The following is an 18,770-nucleotide window of genomic DNA, read 5'->3' on the forward strand; positions in this document are numbered from 1 at the left end:
AAGCTAGAATTATTTGCAAGATTCTTATCATTATATCTGAGAAAGCAGAAAAAGTGGACCTAGAAAATGAGCTTGAGGCTTTTCTTGAAGACCTGCAGTTAAATATTATTCGTCAGTCAAACACACATCAACAGCATGATGAATGTACTATAGATTATCAAACTGCAACAACCATTTTATCATTGACTTTACCAACATTTGTGAAAACTGGTATGCTTCAAAATCAAACTAGATTATTAGAAGTCTTTCCAGCAATGATTCAATCCAGAAATGAAAATTCCATTGTTGAAGCACTAGCCTTCATGCTGCCCGCTGTCATCCACTATGAATCTTTATTTGAAACAGTGTGCAATTCCATTCAGGAACTTTTTGAATCAGAAGATGGTTTGGATAAACTTTCAAATCATCCTGGCCTCACTGCCTTATGTAGTATTGGAGATATTCTTTTTTCCAAAAATATTCAACACGCTGTCTTACAAGAAACATGGTTTCATCGTGCAATCCAGCGAGGCCTGTCCAACCCAGCAGCTCTGAATCGCAAACGTTCACAGTATTTATTGAAGCGCTATGTGGACGCGAACGGACGCAAATGTCAACCTCTTTAATGATTTCATTTTGGTTATGGAAACTTTAGAAGAGAAACAGATGCACATCATAAACCCCGTGCTTACCAGAATGAAGTCATTGGAAGACCGTATGCTTGTCAAGAAAGAATCCGATTCTTCCTGGATATTATGCATTTACAACCGGCTTTTATCCCACGAAAACATTCAAGTAATCAAGTGGGGTTTGCACAACCTCTGTCAACTAAACATTGAATCCTGGCCAGGGATAGGTCACAGTGATTGGCTTTACGATGCTTTACTTATGGGCCTTAATAATATGGTCTTTTACGTCCGAGATAAAGCCTGTCAGCTTCCCCAGTTGGGAATAGATTTGGGACAATTCTTGCAAAAATGTGCAACATTAGAAATCGAACGCGAAGGATTTTTTATCCGGTTATTAGGGAAAATGTCTCTGGTTCCTTGGAACGCGGTTGGTTTATTCCATTTGGTTTACGCGTTCGCCTCTCTTCCACGAAGCGCAATTCTTGATGGCGAAGCTCTTCAAATCGTGTTGGAATTTCTTCGTAGCGCCCTGCACACGCACCACCCTCTGCTTCGCGGAGCCATACAAGGATTGATCTTGGAATTCGTATTGAACATGACCGTCGTGTCTCAAGAAAATCTACTATGGATAGCTCTCATTTTAGCAACTATCAATCCTCACGAATGCTACATCCGCACAACACCTCTCTATGCCACTCTGAAGGCATGGATAAACGAAAATTTTACCTCAGTTCAGCACGGGCAGTTGCTCGATCAACTTTTGTCCATGCATTTTGAACCTTCTGGTGATGTTCGCATTCCCTATTCAGTGGATGTCACAGCGGTGGCCAGATTCGCCGTTTTGTTACTGGATGTCGAAACCACCGATTTAGAAGGCATGCGACAAATGCAAATACGTTTGGAGCCTCTTGCAGACTGCCAAACTCGCTTGTATGCTGATCCGCGTACGCTAAATCAGCGAATGAAATTAATGGTTACGCTGTTAGATGAAGTTCGTTCGTCAAATTCCACTGCGGTTGTCCGCCTGGTATTTCCATTCACCGAGTCGGTGATACATTACTGCCTCGACCAAATCGAATCGGCAGCAAATTACAATAGCATTTGTGAAAGCCTGTCGGTGTTGAGATCCATTGCAAAGATGGACGATCTTATCGGAGTGATAGCTGCATCAGGGAAGAAATTAGAGATGATGGCGCGTAAATTACTTGATGGATGTTCTGCCTTAGAAAAATTTAAAAGCATTTCTATATTTTACCTCATCGCCCGATTCAACCAGCCATTAGTGGACCAATTCATCCATGAAATGATTTCATTAAAAATGCATTGCCGCGCTCCACAACGTGATGATTCCGCCTTAGAATATGTCACATGGGGCGCTTTTATGTCCCATTACTTCTCTGAGCTATGGACACTGATACAGCAACGTCTAGCCTTCATGGAACCCAAATTAAACCCGGAAGAGTTGTTAAATGAAGCGATTTGTGCAATGGATATAGCTGGTGTTGAAGCTGTAAAGTCGATCTTTAGCTGTCTGGGTCATCTTCTGCCCCAAGTGTGTCAATCTAATCCCGACCTGTGCCTCTCAAGCCTTAAAGCCTGTTGGACTGTGTGCTTTGAATATCGCCGTTCGGACCATTTTTGGGACCTGATGGAACAATTTGCCAAAATTGCCTTTAACAATTCTCTAATGGAAAAACCTGAAATTCGCCCACAGCTTTTCGGTTTTCTCTCTGAATTAAAAAGTCAAGGAGAAAATATTCTGCAACTTTTCAATTTCTCGGCCGAACGCATTATTGATATTTGGACCACCACTGCCTTCCCATCAAACGATTCCTATACCATCCAGTTTATCGTTGATCTCATTTCTTTTGGACTGATTCATCGCCGGGATGAAATGTAAATCACCTTTCAAAATTGTTAATTTTTTATTATTTATTTATTTTTAAAATCCATTTTCGGCTTATTGTGACATTTTACAGGATATTTTTTGAAACTTGTGCCTTTGTGCGCTCCCTAGGCGAACGATGCCCTGCAAATATCCATCTTCGGAGGTATGAAGTTTGCTTCGTATTGCTATTTTTACGGCAACCTTAATCTTATCATTATTACAATTGTTTTGTATAGTGAAGACATGGCTGACGGGAAAGTCCGCTTCCAAGGTTTGCGCTTCCTACTCTCCCTCAACAAATTGAACGAACAACACATGGCCATGGTAGAAAGTCTAGTAGAAGCCTTGCTGAAAGAAGATAAGACCATGTCAGAGACGAAAACGCGTTATTTTTCCAGCTCACATGGACATCGCGTAAAGCATCGCCTATGGCTGGCATTGATAATGTTACAGGATTTATTACCACTGGGCCACAAACAAGCAGCAGAAATTATGGAAGCGGCTCTTTCAGGACTAGTTGATGACAATCCACAACCTAGCGTTCGGTTTTTGCAAGAGTGGGCGGTCGTGCGAACCATTTATCACTCACCAGAGTTAGAAAAGGTTTTCTGGAAAACAATGGACGACGCAGTAGAACAGAGGGCCGGTTCAATGGTCTCCTTTTTGTCCATAATAGGACATGAAACTCGTTGCCTCGCTGATTGTGAAAGATTAGCAACCTTTGCATCAAATGCCCTACCACGCGTTATTCCGTGGGCTATGGCTCAACATTTTACGCCCCGTCTTTACGCTACTGTCATTCTTGGAATAATCTGGAAAGTCTGCGAATCGTCAAAAATCGATTCGTTACTGGAAAGATATTCAACCACTCAACAGATTTTGCGCCATGCCCCTGACATGCCAAATACGCAACGGAATTTAGAAAAATTGAGTCAAGATTTCTATTTTAGTGTTTTCCATCCTTTAAGCAATTTTACTTTGGAGACGCTATGTTTTCACTTACCAAGACTTTCACATTTGGTCTGCGAAGAGTGGTTACCTGCTGAATGGTTTGATGGCGTTAAAAGTTGGATTCCTTGTCGCAATACGAACGGACAACTAGCCGATTGCCAACCAGCCGAATGGGTGGCCAGAGCAGCCGGAGGTGCGCCAGCCTTCACTCAAGATGATTCCGTTAGTCCAGCAATGGCAGTTCGAAATGTTCAGAAAAAGATAACACCGTGGAAGCAAATGCTACCGGATGTCAACAGCCTTGTCGTATCTGCCAGCAGGAAGAAGACTACCACAAATGATCTTATTGTGATTGCTTCGCTTGTTGATCGGGTCCCAAATTTAGGAGGACTGTGTCGGACTTGTGAAGTACTCGGCGTAAGAGATTTTGTGTTGTCCTCCCTGCGGATCACTGAAGAGAAAGATTTCGTAAGCCTCAGTGTTTCGGCTGAAAAATGGATCAACGTACTCGAAGTATGTTCATATTTATAGAAAAATTGCAATTTTCTTAACTTTTGTTCTTTTTTGTGTTTAGATAAAGCCGTTTCAACTAGTGGAATATGTAAAACAACTAAAACTGGAAGGATATACTGTTGTCGGGGCAGAACAAACAGCGAGCAGCAAACCCTTAAATAACTTCACTTTTCCAAAAAAATCTGCCCTTATTCTAGGGTAAACTCCTTTTATTTTAAGTTAAATCAAATCCTTTAAAATCTAGTTGTTGTGGAAAAATAGTCACGAAAAAGAAGGCATTCCAGTCGAACTGATTCAACACCTCGACGTCTGCGTTGAAGTGCCACAAGAAGGAATAATTAGATCAATGAACGTCCATGTCACCGGAGCCAGTAAAAACCAAGTTTTAAAAACTAGTTTTTTGTTTGTTTAATACTTATGTGTTTTTCTTTTTTTTCTTTTTTACAATTATAGTCTTCATTTGGGAATATGCGCGCCAACAAATGGAGTTGTCCCACATTCGCTAAATTTGAAATTTGGGTTACAATCAATCAATAAGGCTAATTGGGCACAACATCTCCCCTGACATGTTTTTAACTTGGTGCAAGAAAGGTTTAGCTGAGCGTAAACTGGTATAGCATAATTGTTGTTTTTCTTGTTGCTTATCACAACTTTTTAACGAGAAAACAGTGGCATCACACCTGTGTAAATACCGACCAAAATGCTAAATTTGATATGGAAGAATAAATTGGAGTCCGAGAAAAAACGAACTCCCTTCACATCTGAATGGAATCCAATATTTTTGGTTCGGTGGCACCCTAGTAGGCATTTGGTAATTATCAGGTAGAATTACGTAAGAATGGCGGTTGCGAACGGATACAAAAACAACTGTTCTCCGTCGGAGAATCCCGCTTTGCTGTACCCAGTTGGGCTTTGTTACTTACGCATTAAGGCTGAGGAAACATCCTTGCCGCATAATCGGCTCACCGGCATAAGCCCGTGACATCTTGACAACTTAAGTTACTTCTTATATACTTACATCAGAGTCATAGAGGGGATCCCCTCTATGACTATGCTTACATCTTACTTGAGTCCTGCTTGAGTCAGTTCCAGTTGACTAAACAGGAAACATTTACAATAAATGGCAACCTTGCAAAAAAATCAAAAACAAAACAGGACTCGCAACTTCACAAGGATTTACATGATATTTAATTTTTATCTCTGTATCTTTAATAATGACTTTTGTAAACGTAAACGTCAATGAAAAAAGTACATATCTGTTACGCTTAACGTGGACAGAAAATTACGGAGAAGTATCACTCTTTGACTATGAAAACTGCAAAACATGGAAAGGACGGGTATGTGTGTAGGGTTAGCGGCAGTATGTATTAAGTTTTTAACGATTTACATAAACCGTTTGAAATTTTTTAATATTTTTTTGTTTATATTTAAGTTATTATTATGAAACTAACTTAACTGGCTGTATTATCTGCTTCAATGTTTTCTGAAGATAGAAGAGGAACAGAGCCAAACAATGGCTGCACAGTTACAGTTAAATCTGACTGACTACAAGTCCCAACTGGAAGAGGCTATAAGATCTCCAGTATCCCATCATATAAGCCTTACCAACAATAGTCTAGCAATAAAGAAGTTGTCTGCTGAAGAGTTATCATTTCACATTGCTGTCATTCATCTAGAAGAGATAGAGCTAAGAACCAGCCTTCCAGAATTTATGACAGCCATTGCCAAAAATCTAACCGAAATGTCTGATGAACTTGTTGCAAAGGATAATCTGATTGAAAAGCTTAACAAAGGTATACATTAGTACAGAGTAAATTTGATAAAAATTTTAGCAAAAAACTCATTGTTTCTTTTGAAAAAAAAAGTATTTTAATTGTTTTTTCTTTTCTTTTTTTGATTTAATTATTATTTTAGAAACAACAATGTTGATGGACAGATGTACAAAATATGTCACTATTGTGGAAGACTTAACACCGAGCTTATACACACGGTTTAGCATTGCGTTTAATCATCTAAAGGAGAGGCTAGAATCAGGTATTATAAGTCATGAATTTTTTTGCCATTGGTCTAATGTTCAACACTTTAGAAACTGCTAGCACGAAAGAAGAGCCATCAAAAAGGCAAAGCATCGTTAATCCCCCTCAAACCGAAGAAAGACCAAGCATATCAAGGATGGACGATTATGAGGGTGACACAGATATCGATACAGATGAAGAAAATAAATAGAAATTTTGTTCCTGCCGCTAAAGGTCATCATAATAACAGTATTGATGTTTTCCTAAGCTCCAAAGCACTTCAGTCATATTCTCTTTGAAAGGTTCATCTTAGATAAAATTTGTACGAAATAATTATTTTTGTTGCACATTGCCGTTATAAACGACTTCCAGTATCCAGTTACAACTTCATTTATTTTATGAAAATATGAAACAATGTATCCTTAAGAATAGATGTTTGCTTATCGCTTTATTTCAAGCGTTTTGCTGTGCGAAAACTTAAGATTTTATTGTTTTTAAATTAATTTATTGTTTTGTTAAATTTTAACAGTAATTTTTAAAACTGCGCCGTCATCTGTGCTGCTCCCAAACGTCGACTAATGCAAGTATGGCGGCTCCTAAAACGCGAAAGCGAAACGCAAAAAAAAAAGAGATAAAACGCGCGCTGTGCGAAACAGCCCCAGGATGGGCTGCAACCTCAATATCCTAAAGCAACCTAAATAGCACATTTTGCGAAACCCTTTTTTAAAATCCTTGATTTACATTTTATTTAGAGAAAAAAAAACTGTACTTTCTTTTAGAGAAATAAGAACCGTGTATTTTTTTTTTAGAACATGTAACCCCGTAGCCTGTAAGTCTACCCAACAAAATTTTTTAAATTATGGTTTTTCCAGCCTTTTTTATTGTTGACATTTACTTAACAATTCACGAATTGTTAACTAATTAACTTGTATTGGTAATAGGAAACTAAACACGATGGGGAAAAAAAATAGCTTTTAAATATAACAATGTGTTTACTTTAGAATCTGATTGAAGTAATTGATTGAATTAAATTGAGTTTAAACAAAAAAAAAAAAGTTGGCTAACTGGGATGTTCTCCGTGCTCTGACCTCTGATGCCTTGAATGGTTCCATAGCTGTTAATTTGGCCTGAAAAAATTATGGCTTTTGGCGAATGTAAAAGTTCCCAAAATAAATTTTTAAAAAGTTGTAAAAACAAATAGTTTGACTTTAAATTACCTTATTCCTGTTAAATTGTCTTTTTTATTTATTGAATATTAACTTTGGTTTGCATCTGCGCCTTCTGTTAACGTTTTTCACTTTAGCATGGGAATGAACACCATTCGCGGTAATGCGAAACAAAACTCTTTCTTTGCTTTTAGTCGCTTTTTTTAAGTATGGCTTATTACAGACGACGGAGCTCTGCAAATGTTTGTGAAACACGTGTGTTTTGTCGTGTTTAGTTCTTAATTTCTGGTTGCAGTTTATATAAATTTTAGCGAATTCTTTGTTGGTTCTGTTGCGATTCAGTAGTATGGCACCTCCTCCAGAACGTTTGAAAGCCAAGTAAGCTCATGTTTAAATTTTAGGTTTTCAAATTTAATGCTTGTCTATTACTTAGTTACAATGTCTCTGTCAAACTGGAGCCTTTTTTCACTGGGGGTAAAGTTCAGGTATAATGAAATTCTATAGTGTGTTGATATAGTGAAACAATGACTGAAGTTTCTATAGGTTAATAAAGATGGTGAATTCCTGTTGTGCCAGTGTGGTGACAGAATTCATGTCATAGACACCAAGTATGGTAAAACCATCAGAAGTCTCGTACAAGAAGAAGATGAAGTTATAACATTTGCCATTGGTTTGGATGATGAAACATTAGTTTCAAGTCACAAATCAGGACTCCTCAGGCATTGGAACTGGAAAGGTAGCGCAAAGTCAACTTTCCTCTCATCTAATCATAAGATTTCATACATTAGACAGACATAATTCCTAACTTATAAATTTTATTCAGATGGTAGTGTTGTCAGGACATGGAAATCTTTGCATCTTACCCCAGTTATTGAAATTGTGTTTGACACCACAACAACATTAGTTGCCAGTGGAGGAACTGATGGCTCGTTGAAAATATGGGATATTCGAAGACAGTACTGCACTCACAATCTTAAGGGTGGAAGTGGTGTTTACAGGTGTGTAATTTGTGGAAGACTGGAAATTTCTATATGATACTTTACCCTTTTTACTTTTGTTTAGCATCATAAAGTTCCATCCTGACCCCAAAATGTCTATGATCTTTGGGGCTTCCATGGACTGCAAAATTAGATGTTGGGATTTGAAAACTTCAAAGATCTTGGGAGTACTAGAAGGCCACTTTAGCGCTGTTACAGGCTTTACCATTTTCACGAACTTAAATCAAGCTGTTTCGTAAATAAGTTAACATTTTAATTCAAATAACCAGTCAAATATCACAACTTTCATCTTCAGATCCGGTCGAGATAAAGTGCTAATTCATTGGGATTTAAAAACCTATTCTCAGCTTCGAATCATTCCCACTTACGAATGTACGGAGTCTCTAGTCCCAATTGAGTTTGGTGAACCTATGCCAATGTTGAATGTTACAGATGTGAATAATCCCCACGTCATCTCTGCAGGCGAGAGAGGTATAGTTAAATTCAGTTATTTGGTTAACGAAAAACAAATGGTTTCAAAGTATAAATGCATAGGTGTTCTACGCATTTGGAACGTGAAGAACGGCACAGAGGTATTTACGCAGACGGATTCGTTGGTTAGCCAGCCTATAGTGGAAGGGGCACCAACCATCACTCAAATTGAATACAACAAAGTCAGTGATCACCTTTACGTAATCACATTTGATCACAATATCATAGTGCACCAGACAAAAGATTTGGCACTTGTCAAACAAGTAAAAATTGTCACAAAGCAAACAGTATATTTAATCATTCATAATGTGTCAATTAACAGTATGCAGGATATAACGATGATATTTTGGACATTGCTTGGTTTGGAGAAGGAGAAACTCATCTAGCAGTGGCGACAAATAGCATACACGTTAAAGTATGACTAGGAAATGGGTGTCAAAATTTGCTGAAATCACGATCATTTATTTGTTTTTTCTTTCACTTATAGGTTTATGACATTGAAACAATGAATTGCACGCTTCTCAAAGGCCATACTGATCTGGTACTTGCGCTTGCGACTTCCAAGTCAGATTTTAGCATTCTCGTAACCAGCAGCAAGGTTTTTATTACATATTCAAACGTTTTGTCCTCGGATGTATAAATAACCATCAATATTTTAGGACAACTCTGTCCGAGTTTGGAAAATGTCGCAATCCCCTTTCGAGATATCGTGCATCGCACAAGGCAACGCTCACACCGGCTCAGTGGGCTCGGTAGCTTTAAGTCGGTCAAAATTGTCGTTCCTTGTTAGTGGGAGCCAAGATACCTGCTTAAAAATATGGAAATTGACCCCGATACAGGTCGAAGGAAATCAGAATCTGTCAGTCTTGCATACAGTTGTAGCACATGACAAGGACATCAATGCTGTTTGCATCTCACCGAATGATAATTTGATAGCATCCGGTTCACAAGATAAACTCGCTAAAATTTGGTCTAGTTCCGATTTGAAACTGTTAGGAGTATTGCGCGGTCATCGGCGAGGGCTGTGGGCCGTACAATTCTCTCCTGCTGATCAAATCTTAGCATCTGGTTCGACGGATGGAAATATCATGCTATGGAGTTTAATAGATTACTCGTGCCTAAAGGTATCACTCAGATTATTATGTCTTACAACACGATGTTACGTATACTGTTTAATTTCGTAGACTTTGGAGGGACATGAAAGTTCCGTTCTACGAATTCATTTTGTATCAAAAGGATACCAGCTGGTCAGCGCTGCTTCAGACGGTTTAATCAAATTGTGGACCATAAAAACCAGTGAATGTGTAGCTACCATGGATGCACATCAAAGCAAAGTTTGGGCTTTGGCAGGTAATACAGATTTGCAGAGTAAAATAAAAAGAGGCTGAAATAAAATTTCCTTTATACTCTTAAGTTAAGAGTGATGATTCGTTGCTGGTAAGTGGTGCTGGTGACTCGGCCCTTATCTTATGGAAAGACGTTACAAAGGAAGAAAGAGAAGCTGCAGTTCAAGAAAAAGAAAAGAGAATATTGGAAGAGCAGCAGTTGGCGAACCTAATGCAGAAAGGTTTGTTGTTAGAAGCACTAGGATTGGCTATTCATTTAGACCAACCCTTCCGGACTCTAAACATTCTGAAAGGTACGTATGGCTTCAAAATGTTTATGCCAGACTTCTTTATTAAATAATCAACTTTTTTAGAACTGATGGATCAAGGTGAAGGCGCATTAACTGATTTGGAAAAGATGGTTGTTAAATTATCAACAAATCAAAAAGACAGCCTTTTGCGCTATTCTACAACATGGAATACTAATAGCAGACATTGCCATCAAGCACAGGTAGTCGTGACTGCGCCTTACCAAAAATAGATAAATCTAGTTTAAACCATCTTTCATTGGGTTTTGAACAGATGGTCCTTAACATATTGTTAGCCAATCATACACCCGAAGAGCTTTTTAGCCTCCCTTCAATGAAAAGCGCCATTGCGGGATTGCTGATGTACAATGAACGCCATATGCAGAGGTATGCCTCACCAGTTCTGTTCTCAGAATCAGAAAATATCTATAAATGCTAATTTTCTGTAGACTCAGCCGTTTACGTCTAAATACCGCTATACTTCCATATACTGCAGCCAAAATTCAAGCTACGCGTAGTGATGAAGTCATGGAAACAAATTAAAGTAATTTTTGGGGTTCATGATCAATTAATTGGAGGAAAAAGATGATACTTCTTTAACAACTGTAACTGTCTCTTTATTCTCCTTTATACATTTATCTGCCGGATAAGTTGGCTTACGTACAAACACTACAACTGTTCACCGACTACATAAGCACTTACAGACCGTTTGGTTTTTGTTTTTTTATGATGGAAGTTCGGTATTGCCTTGCCGACAATCTATACAAGCATATAATTCTTCGCCAAAATGAACTGGTAGATCTCAAAATGCAGCAGTTCCCATTGCTTTGCGGATTTGCTCATAGCTGAGCCAGAAACACAAACTCCATGGCCTGAAAAGTTTATACACATAATGTAATTAACTATTAGTTGAGACTGCTGTAAACTCAACTGCCATACCCCATGCGAATCCACGCGGGAAAGAAACCTTTATACATAGCCAAAAAACCCTCTTGCCGGGCGGTTTTCAAAAAACAGTCTATTGAGGATTTATAGTAAAGGCCCCTATAAAAAGTGTTCACTATGACCGGTAAGCAAAAATTGTTAATGAAATTTTTTAAAAAAGGTTTTTCTTTACCGTCCATGTTCGTCAGTGGGTTGATTCATAACTCTAGTTTTGATTACGTCTGCTGGTGTCGCCATTGTGGCTCCAACAAGGCCAGCACACATGCTGTGTGCAATCGAGAAAAATTTTTCTTTATTTTTCTTTTTACTGCAGCCATATAGTTAATCTACCTTGACATGATATGCACAGCCGATGTGTCTTTCAACTGCGAGTTCCGAAGAATATATCTTTTGGCTGTATCGTATGTTGTTAAATCGCCTAAATTGACTAAAGCTGCCCTTTGCACATTCGGCACCCATCCTTTCCAAAGTCCTTTGATGCCACCTTGCTTCACAATTTGTTGAAAAGCATGGAATGTGTTCTTTACCCTTGGGGGTTTTCCTTCCAGCCTTCGTTTACCCTCCATTTGGATTTGCACTTTGACTAAATCAGTTGGACTGGCCATAAATTGACCTAAAGCTCCTGCACTCATACCACCTATGGCTGCTTTCCTAAAATTGAACACAGATAATTAGAAGAATATTGAAAAGAATTCACTAAAAATTATAAAAATGTACCATAGAGAGTATGATCCATCTGGATTCTTTTTGAAAACATTTTCCCTCATTTTTTCATAAGCACCAAATCTAACCCCTGTGTAGATAGCATGCCTGTATATTGCTGGTGTGATACCCTTCCACAACCGAATGAAGCCTTCTTCTTTCACAATTCCAACAGCAGTTTTCAGCATCCCCCTGTAACTGCCCTGAAGTATTAAGTATTATTGAAGGTTACTGAAGTACCTATTAAGGTGAGTAAATCTAACATACAGCATCTCCTTTGGATGATGCTATTTCTCCCTGGATTTGAAGTCTTGTTTTGATCAAATCCAAAGGATATGTTGCTGTTGATAGAAGGTAGAAATAACTATGATAGTCAAGGGCAAGAAGTAAAGAGCCATTTTTCTAACCTCCTTCAGCTATTGTTGCTGATATCACAGAGAGAATGTACTTGAACCACATATCATCTACAAATGATGGTGATGTTTCCACTGAAGGTGTTGACCAATGGATGAATTTTCCACCCACCATTTTTACTTCTTAGGTTCCCGTGCAAGATGCAGAAGGGCACAAAATCACAAACAACCACCACAGCTGATGTTGTTTCTATTCCTTATAAATGAAAATAAAAATAAAAAAATCAGCAAAAAATAGAGAAGACCAGAGACTGTTAGTCTTAAAACTTGTATTCCTCGTTACGATTGCGAATCACGCACGTAAAAAACAAAACAACAAAAAACAATACCTCGTAAACAAGCTTGATCTATTCATTAGAATGCCTTTAGACGACTACGTGCGGATGGAGCTTCTTATCATGCACAGGCTGAATTCAACTATGTGAAAGCATGCTTTAACCTTCGAGCAACCAAAACCATAAGATCGGAGCATGTAAACAAACCCATTAAATGACGTTGGAAAGAGAAAGTATCTCTTTTTGCTTTGGTCAGTAGATGACTCTGGCTTTAATACAACAAGTGCATGCCATCTAACGACCAATATTGGCGACTTTGGGATAAAAAGTAAAGCAAAGCGGCACTAGATGTTAAGCGCGTGAGACCAAATCACATGACAGTTCCCTTCCTTCGACAGTCTGTCACTCTGACCAGTGTTAGAACTCTACATTTGTGTGTGGTCTGGAATTGTGTCCTTCGAGTGAAATAAAATAAAATAAAATGGCTGCACGCTATAGAGAAACTTATATTTATTCGTTTGGAGGGTTATTGGTCGCTGCGGTCGTCGTGTTTGGTAAAAATTTTGGATTTCTTCTAACATCTCCTACCTTTAATCAGACTAACTTGCAATACCTTATCGTATTTGTCTTTCCAACAGGCCTCTACTACATTCTCACCGGACAAGGCGAAAGAATTGACATTGGCTGGTATTTTTTTGTTAAGCACTTGTAAAAATTTAGTACAACGATAAATACTGTACCTATTAACTCCAGGTTTTTGGAAACAATTACACCTTACATGTGGGCAACTACTGGCATTGCATTTGCTGTTTCCCTGTCAGTCATAGGAGCTGCTCTGTGAGTTTCTTTTATATTCAGACTTATTATACATTTGAAAATTGTGGGGTTTGTATGATTTGTTGGTTTTTTCTTTTTTTTAGTGGCATCTATACCACTGGCTCAAGCATTATTGGTGGGGGAGTTAAAGCCCCTAGGATCAAAACCAAAAATTTGATCAGTGTTATTTTCTGTGAAGCTGTAGCCATTTATGGGCTCATCATTGCAATTGTCCTTGCTGGAATGTTGGATGTAACATACTTCAAGAGAGATAAGACATATACAATGATTAAATGTTTATTGCTTCCCGCAGAAATATGATCCGTTAAAAGCATCTCCTGAGAAAGTTGCACTAAACTACTTTTCCGGGTTCGCCATGTTTGGATCGGGTTTAACTGTTGGTTTAGTTAATTTGTTCTGTGGCATTTCAGTCGGAATTGTTGGTATGTCTAGCATGCGTAAATATATGACTGTTGACCATTAATTGTATCAATTTATGGCCGTAGGATCCGGAGCAGCCCTGGCTGATGCAGCTAATCCCTCCCTTTTCGTCAAGATTTTGATCGTGGAAATTTTCGGCAGTGCAGTTGGTCTCTTTGGACTTATTGTTGGCATCTTAATGGTAATTCATAGTTATTTTTTTAAAATATGCAGTGGGATTAACTAATTTTTTATTATTTTACTAGTCATCAAGGATTAAAATGGGAGACATATAAGAAGATGATTTCTGTAACATTCATTCCTTTTACTGTAATATTTTTTTAATTCTTTTTTTTTCTCTTTTTTTTTACAATGAATGTTTCGTTAGTCAGATGTTTATGCCATTTGGTCGTGTTTGTTGTCATCCAAACTTCTTTCCTTTTAACCAACTGAAAATTAGCGCTCTAAAGTCTCGTATATCCCTTGTATAGAACAACAAATCAACTTACATGTAACTGTAATTTAAAATAAAGACGAGGCCGAGCATTAATTTGGGTGTATGACCAGGTGGTATAAATTAATGGTTTTAGTTGCCCCCTGTGTTGGATGTTTGCTTCTTAGCCTTTTCCCATTTCTGTCGCAAAAGTATGCATCCGATCAAATAAAGTTAAGAACACAAAATATTATGACTGTTAAATCAGTCATTTACCCCAATCAACATCGCGTATTTTTTCCGCCATTCTAGTCCGACACTTAAGTGTGTATACAAAAGTCGTTGGCGCGTGACGTCCTCGTGGCCTAAGAGAAAATATTCCCTGCCTGTACAATGAAAGATTGCATTTAGGATTACAATTTGCAAAAATGATAAACTGGCTAGCACGACACAAAATATACCTGGATCAAGCCGCGGACATGTGCCGCACGAAGTATTCGTCCAAAAAATCTCTCTGGAAACAGAATCGATACGAACTTTACCGTGTTTAAAAACTTCAATCACCTCTATATTGGTTAGAGTTAAGGAGCCGAAAGTTTCCGACCATTCCACCCTTCCTCTAACGGCTGTCCAACATGGTAGTCGAGATCCATGAAAATATTGTTGAAACATTGTGTTTAGGGATCATGCAATTTCAAATGGTATCATTGTAATCGATTTGCCGTACCGAAATCAAAGCGCCTTTTGAGATAGAGGCGCTGTTTTAATTTAGGATGCCGAAAGCATGGACAGTTCTCTGGATTTTTTATCGTTGTGTCTGAAATTGGTAAAAATGGAAACTTTGGCGCGTTTTCTTTGTGTTATCAAAGACTATTTGTACTTTGTTTCAGGATAGCTTCAGGAGTCAGACACACACTCTCGGCTTTAGTGACATCGGGAAAAGAAAAACATTCTAGTGCAGGAGGCCAAATGAATCCCATTCTAGAAAAGCAATAAATCTCTGAGTTTTTGTTTCTAAAGAATGTGACGAGTGGTTCATAAATATTACTTTTTAATGAGTGGTTCGCAGTGTGATTTAACTTGTTCGCACACCTGTCGACACGGTGGAATGGTGGCCAAGAACGATGGGAGCTCAGCCGTACAAATTGGAGTATAGATGACGCAGAGAAAAAAGACCTGTTTGTTGTTCCAGAACGCCATTTAAATTGACAGAAGGTAAACATAGGAGAGACACTTACCAAATACGGAGAGCAGTTTGTGTCAGGTAAATAGCGAAATTGTTCTAGAGCTGTCCATAATGTTTTAGTATTATAAGCAACTTCACTTATTTTAAAAAGTTAAAAACCTATCAAAGCATCATCCTGGTGTGTCATTCCAAGTAGATTGGGCATTCTCGTGGCATTGTACTATAAATAATTATTAAGATCAAACAATTTTATGACTTGACGTGTCTAAGAAAGAACAAAGCAGATGAACTAATTTTCTGACCGGCATTTGTTGACACATCGGAATCGTGATCGATTGGCAATTCCCACTCATTGTAGAACTGTTCACTGCAGGTGCTAACTCGTGTATACAACAACAACACTTTATTGTTTACCCGTTGCGTGGAAGTAAACGTTTTTACCTACCTGTGACCGATGGTTGCGTTATGCAGGACACGACCGTCACCATCCTATGCTACCTTCACAATTGAATTAGAAACTGAGTTTATAAAAGACAACATGTCTGCCCGGAATTAATACCTTGCAGGCGTGTGCGTTGTTCAACGTATGGCTTCATGCAAAGGTGTATTTCAACATAATTGATTGAAAGCTGTGAAGCTTCAATCTTCCCATAAGACCACAAAAGACACCAAAAATCAAGAGAGAATAAACATAAAATAAGAACACCAGCAATCCTAGACTAGAAAGGGTAAACGGTGGAGATTACTTTTAACGGAATGTTTAACAAAAGAACGTGAATTAAAATGGAATGCCCGGTGGAATAATGTGACTAGAAAATGAAAGTATGTGAAATGTAGACAACTTAAGAAAGCGTCGAAAATGTTGCGCAAGGAGCGGATCGATAGGTCTTCAGGCAACTGAAATTCAACGCTTTGTAAAGGTTCTAGAATCCTCCAGATCTCGTCGAAATCTAATTAGAAAAAAATATATATTTAAACTTAAAATCACTTCAAACACATAAATGGAATAAAAAAGATGACGAGTATGCAAATTCCTAACCTGGTTGAACAACGTGAGCCCAAGGCTCGTAGAATTCATCTAGCAAGGCGGGACTCCGCAAGATTATACGCAACCATGGAACTATTTTCCTGGCACTGAACGGAAAAGGAAAAACTTGGCATTGACAACGAAATGCAGATTTTTTTAGAATGGTCGAGAATACTTACTTGAGTGCGCTGGAAAGAAAAGCTTTAAAATGAGCTTCTGGCCCCCTCTTGTAAGGTCGATGCATTGCGATGATGTTGCCTATGGCCATTAGAAGACTCTGCTTGCTTGTCCCACCTTGGATTTCCAACGAAAAAGACTGTGCCAGGCTTCTCTGAGGATTAGTCATTACTGCCTGGCCATCTTTAGTACGATAAAAGGCAACAAAAAGTTGCCAAGGATGAGAAACAGTTGAAGCAACGGATGACGTGCTAGGTCTAGGCGCAGCGCAGCTAAGGAAAGGAACCAAACTGCTAGTAGTATTTGGCTGAAGGAAACCGTGAACCAGGAGATCCCGAAGTGCTGAACAGAACCCTTTACGAACTGCTTTGACGACGCTTATTTGGTTGTCAGGTTCCCAAGATAGAGTTTGGTCTTTTCTGATTTTCGTTGATGCCGTTCGCATCACTTCTAATACGGCCTGATCTAGCCGGTTTAGGCCCTCCCTAGAACCCAGTATCGAATAATTTCTAGTCATACAAAATTTAAAAATCCTTTGCATTTACCTAAGTTTTTGATTCTTGTCTTTTGATGGCATTTCACGCGGGAAACGAGTGCCTATACCGCACCCAAAATGCGAGACGACATAAATCTGCATCAGATGGGCCATCCGACGGAGCGTCTGAACGACTTTTTCCTTTTTTACATAACTTTTTACAATGATGTGAACTTATTAATATTACATTTGTTAGAGCATTACCCGTTTCTCGTTGAGCTGCAGAGGTTCTGGCGAAGATGAATTACTTGCTCTGTCACCACGGCTGACCCTTGCAAATTTGCTTCCAGTTGCAGGTTTCGGAATTCCAGAGCATTGGCACTTACTTTCGGCTGGACCTTGGAGGAACTCGATAAATCGTTCAAGATCAGTAACTTGGGTCTTCAGCTGTGTAACCAACTGTTCCTTTATTTTTAATGGGTTGACAAGCTAAACGCAAATAATACGAAAATAGGATCAAAGTCGCTGACATTGCTATTACACTTCTTCGTACCTGGCCGATAGCTTGATCTACCTGCTGCCTCAATTCTTCTACAGTGTACTTATCCAGATCATCAACGTTGAATTGGAGTTTATTTTTCATTTGATCTAAAAGACGTAGGGCAAAACGAAGAATACTTGGCATTGATTAGTTCCGCATTGGTCTCCACGAAACCTTGTGAAAAGCATGATAATTGTGCAAAACACGAAATACAACTCACCAATAATGATTTTTTGGCGCTCAACTATCAAATTTTGAGGAAGACCAGCTTCACCAGTTTCATAAGCATAGCGTTCCAAGTCCTCAAGCTGCTGTTTCAACTGTTCTATTAAATCTTGTTGCTTAACTCTATGAGATTCCATTTTAGTTGCATGATCCTTTATCAACAGGATTTTAAAAGCCTAAGCATGATGTCTTGTTAAAAAATGTAGAAAATGTGAACCTCTTCAGAATTTTTTCCCTCTTCCACACAGCAGAATGTTTTTTGAAAATCTGGGATCCCACGGAAAGCAAACTCTTCAAGGTCCCGCAATAATGTTTCTTTGGTCTCAGGCTCTGCATCTACTATTTGCTTCAGTCTAAATTGAACCTAAAAATATTTTTTCATGTGCACATAGTTATCTTAGACATAATTGTTATACCATTGAAATTAGACATACTTGGGCAAAGTGTGATGTTAGTGCCATCAGTGAGGAATTTAGCTGTTCCTGTTCTTCCTCTAGCAAACGAAGTTTTTCACTATCATAGCTAGCAAAGCTGATCCAAAATATTTGTGTTTAGCTTTATATTCTGGTGTTATAGATGAGAAGTGAAATTACTCACCTATGCCAATAGTCTTGATCTTCAAGATCAGAGCTATTTGCATCTTTATCAGGTTCAGCTGATCCAAGCGGATCCCACCGCTCACCTCGAGCTATCACATCATCTAAACACTCGGCTTGTTCCATTTAGTTAAGGAATAAGTTAATGAACTGAACAGTTTATTTGACTAGACTAGGAATAACATGGAAACAGGAGCCAACGTAGGCGGAAAAAAATCTTTAGGACTGATAATTAAAAAGCGTATCGTCTGCTTGGTAACACATCATTTCTCACTTCAGCTGTTGTGACGCGATTA

General features: G+C 38.5%; 7 protein-coding genes across 9 annotated transcripts; 4 read left to right on the top strand and 3 right to left on the bottom strand.

The window, feature by feature from the left end:
* Positions 1–555: 555 nt before the first annotated feature.
* On the top strand, positions 556–4,726 carry LOC116923868 (probable methyltransferase TARBP1). Its single transcript, XM_032930440.2, has 6 exons — positions 556–2,504; positions 2,588–2,659; positions 2,733–3,960; positions 4,022–4,158; positions 4,222–4,331; positions 4,414–4,726. Exons 1-6 carry the CDS (start codon positions 568–570, stop codon positions 4,464–4,466), a joined length of 3,537 nt encoding a protein of 1,178 aa, XP_032786331.2. The 5' UTR covers positions 556–567; the 3' UTR covers positions 4,467–4,726.
* Positions 4,727–5,077: 351 nt separating this feature from the next.
* Positions 5,078–6,353, top strand: LOC116924473. Its single transcript, XM_032930996.2, has 4 exons — positions 5,078–5,297; positions 5,450–5,753; positions 5,875–5,994; positions 6,047–6,353. The coding sequence occupies exons 1-4, from the start codon at positions 5,175–5,177 to the stop codon at positions 6,184–6,186; spliced, it is 687 nt and encodes a 228-aa protein (XP_032786887.2). The 5' UTR covers positions 5,078–5,174; the 3' UTR covers positions 6,187–6,353.
* A 1,001-nt stretch (positions 6,354–7,354) lies between these two features.
* LOC116923944 (transducin beta-like protein 3) lies at positions 7,355–10,893 on the top strand. The gene is made up of 15 exons (XM_032930481.2): positions 7,355–7,519; positions 7,575–7,626; positions 7,685–7,877; positions 7,965–8,139; positions 8,204–8,374; positions 8,435–8,610; positions 8,674–8,873; positions 8,933–9,025; positions 9,098–9,208; positions 9,270–9,734; positions 9,795–9,960; positions 10,025–10,249; positions 10,310–10,446; positions 10,518–10,630; positions 10,693–10,893. The coding sequence occupies exons 1-15, from the start codon at positions 7,488–7,490 to the stop codon at positions 10,784–10,786; spliced, it is 2,403 nt and encodes an 800-aa protein (XP_032786372.2). The 5' UTR covers positions 7,355–7,487; the 3' UTR covers positions 10,787–10,893.
* On the bottom strand, positions 10,836–12,792 carry LOC116924311 (mitochondrial uncoupling protein 4). Its single transcript, XM_032930839.2, has 8 exons — positions 12,633–12,792; positions 12,298–12,499; positions 12,158–12,231; positions 11,906–12,093; positions 11,519–11,839; positions 11,361–11,453; positions 11,183–11,287; positions 10,836–11,115 (listed from the first exon to the last, which is right to left on the bottom strand). The coding sequence occupies exons 2-8, from the start codon at positions 12,416–12,418 to the stop codon at positions 11,046–11,048; spliced, it is 972 nt and encodes a 323-aa protein (XP_032786730.1). The 5' UTR covers positions 12,419–12,499; positions 12,633–12,792; the 3' UTR covers positions 10,836–11,045.
* Positions 12,793–12,946: 154 nt separating this feature from the next.
* LOC116924532 (V-type proton ATPase 21 kDa proteolipid subunit) lies at positions 12,947–14,495 on the top strand. Its single transcript, XM_032931061.2, has 7 exons — positions 12,947–13,132; positions 13,217–13,265; positions 13,332–13,415; positions 13,499–13,646; positions 13,708–13,837; positions 13,901–14,016; positions 14,081–14,495. Exons 1-7 carry the CDS (start codon positions 13,060–13,062, stop codon positions 14,108–14,110), a joined length of 630 nt encoding a protein of 209 aa, XP_032786952.1. The 5' UTR covers positions 12,947–13,059; the 3' UTR covers positions 14,111–14,495.
* On the bottom strand, positions 14,285–16,129 carry LOC116924349 (secreted frizzled-related protein 3). 3 transcript variants are annotated; one of them, XM_032930891.2, is made up of 11 exons: positions 15,993–16,129; positions 15,879–15,931; positions 15,736–15,809; positions 15,593–15,653; positions 15,486–15,535; positions 15,296–15,423; positions 15,128–15,228; positions 14,975–15,064; positions 14,709–14,873; positions 14,524–14,633; positions 14,285–14,448 (listed from the first exon to the last, which is right to left on the bottom strand). In XM_032930891.2, exons 2-11 carry the CDS (start codon positions 15,919–15,921, stop codon positions 14,401–14,403), a joined length of 870 nt encoding a protein of 289 aa, XP_032786782.1. In that variant the 5' UTR covers positions 15,922–15,931; positions 15,993–16,129; the 3' UTR covers positions 14,285–14,400. The 3 variants fall into 3 exon arrangements, with proteins under 3 accessions (XP_032786782.1, XP_045032376.1, XP_045032386.1); XM_045176441.1 differs by having other exon boundaries at positions 15,128–15,535; XM_045176451.1 differs by lacking the exon at positions 15,993–16,129 and having other exon boundaries at positions 15,128–15,535; positions 15,736–15,813; positions 15,879–15,934.
* LOC116924089 (RUN domain-containing protein 1) lies at positions 16,025–18,744 on the bottom strand. The gene is made up of 10 exons (XM_032930678.2): positions 18,476–18,744; positions 18,313–18,409; positions 18,096–18,242; positions 17,874–18,030; positions 17,666–17,760; positions 17,377–17,601; positions 17,183–17,313; positions 16,640–17,122; positions 16,473–16,567; positions 16,025–16,383 (listed from the first exon to the last, which is right to left on the bottom strand). Exons 1-10 carry the CDS (start codon positions 18,598–18,600, stop codon positions 16,148–16,150), a joined length of 1,791 nt encoding a protein of 596 aa, XP_032786569.2. The 5' UTR covers positions 18,601–18,744; the 3' UTR covers positions 16,025–16,147.
* Positions 18,745–18,770: the final 26 nt, after the last annotated feature.

This window comes from Daphnia magna, linkage group LG1, assembly GCF_020631705.1.
Source record: "Daphnia magna isolate NIES linkage group LG1, ASM2063170v1.1, whole genome shotgun sequence".
Lineage (NCBI taxonomy): Eukaryota > Metazoa > Arthropoda > Branchiopoda > Diplostraca > Daphniidae > Daphnia > Daphnia magna.

Coding starts and splice junctions, on each gene's coding strand:
- LOC116924349 (XM_045176441.1), bottom strand. CDS start 15,921: ATGGTGACGGTCGTGTCCTGCATAACGCAACCATCGGTCACAG. Junction 15,810..15,878: donor AACGCAACCATCGGTCACAG/GTAGGTAAAAAC, acceptor TACACGAGTTAG/CACCTGCAGTGAACAGTTCT. Junction 15,536..15,592: donor CCAGGATGATGCTTTGATAG/GTTTTTAACTTT, acceptor CATTATGGACAG/CTCTAGAACAATTTCGCTAT.
- LOC116923944 (XM_032930481.2), top strand. CDS start 7,488: ATGGCACCTCCTCCAGAACGTTTGAAAGCCAA. Junction 7,878..7,964: donor CAGGCATTGGAACTGGAAAG/GTAGCGCAAAGT, acceptor AATTTTATTCAG/ATGGTAGTGTTGTCAGGACA. Junction 8,140..8,203: donor GGTGGAAGTGGTGTTTACAG/GTGTGTAATTTG, acceptor ACTTTTGTTTAG/CATCATAAAGTTCCATCCTG.
- LOC116923868 (XM_032930440.2), top strand. CDS start 568: ATGTGGACGCGAACGGACGCAAATGTCAACCTCTTTAATGATTTCATT. Junction 2,505..2,587: donor ATTCATCGCCGGGATGAAAT/GTAAATCACCTT, acceptor GACATTTTACAG/GATATTTTTTGAAACTTGTG. Junction 4,159..4,221: donor AAATCTGCCCTTATTCTAGG/GTAAACTCCTTT, acceptor GTGGAAAAATAG/TCACGAAAAAGAAGGCATTC.
- LOC116924532 (XM_032931061.2), top strand. CDS start 13,060: ATGGCTGCACGCTATAGAGAAACTTATATTTATTCGTTTGGAGGGTTA. Junction 13,133..13,216: donor CGCTGCGGTCGTCGTGTTTG/GTAAAAATTTTG, acceptor TCTTTCCAACAG/GCCTCTACTACATTCTCACC. Junction 13,416..13,498: donor TCAGTCATAGGAGCTGCTCT/GTGAGTTTCTTT, acceptor TCTTTTTTTTAG/TGGCATCTATACCACTGGCT.
- LOC116924473 (XM_032930996.2), top strand. CDS start 5,175: ATGACTTTTGTAAACGTAAACGTCAATGAAAAAAGTACATATCTGTTA. Junction 5,298..5,449: donor GCAAAACATGGAAAGGACGG/GTATGTGTGTAG, acceptor TGTTTTCTGAAG/ATAGAAGAGGAACAGAGCCA. Junction 5,995..6,046: donor AAAGGAGAGGCTAGAATCAG/GTATTATAAGTC, acceptor TCAACACTTTAG/AAACTGCTAGCACGAAAGAA.
- LOC116924311 (XM_032930839.2), bottom strand. CDS start 12,418: ATGGTGGGTGGAAAATTCATCCATTGGTCAACACCTTCAGTGGAAACA. Junction 12,094..12,157: donor CATCATCCAAAGGAGATGCT/GTATGTTAGATT, acceptor TTAATACTTCAG/GGCAGTTACAGGGGGATGCT. Junction 11,116..11,182: donor CCCGCGTGGATTCGCATGGG/GTATGGCAGTTG, acceptor TAAACTTTTCAG/GCCATGGAGTTTGTGTTTCT.
- LOC116924089 (XM_032930678.2), bottom strand. CDS start 18,600: ATGGAACAAGCCGAGTGTTTAGATGATGTGATAGCTCGAGGTGAGCGG. Junction 17,602..17,665: donor TAGATCAAGCTATCGGCCAG/GTACGAAGAAGT, acceptor ATTTGCGTTTAG/CTTGTCAACCCATTAAAAAT. Junction 16,384..16,472: donor GGCTCACGTTGTTCAACCAG/GTTAGGAATTTG, acceptor TTTTCTAATTAG/ATTTCGACGAGATCTGGAGG.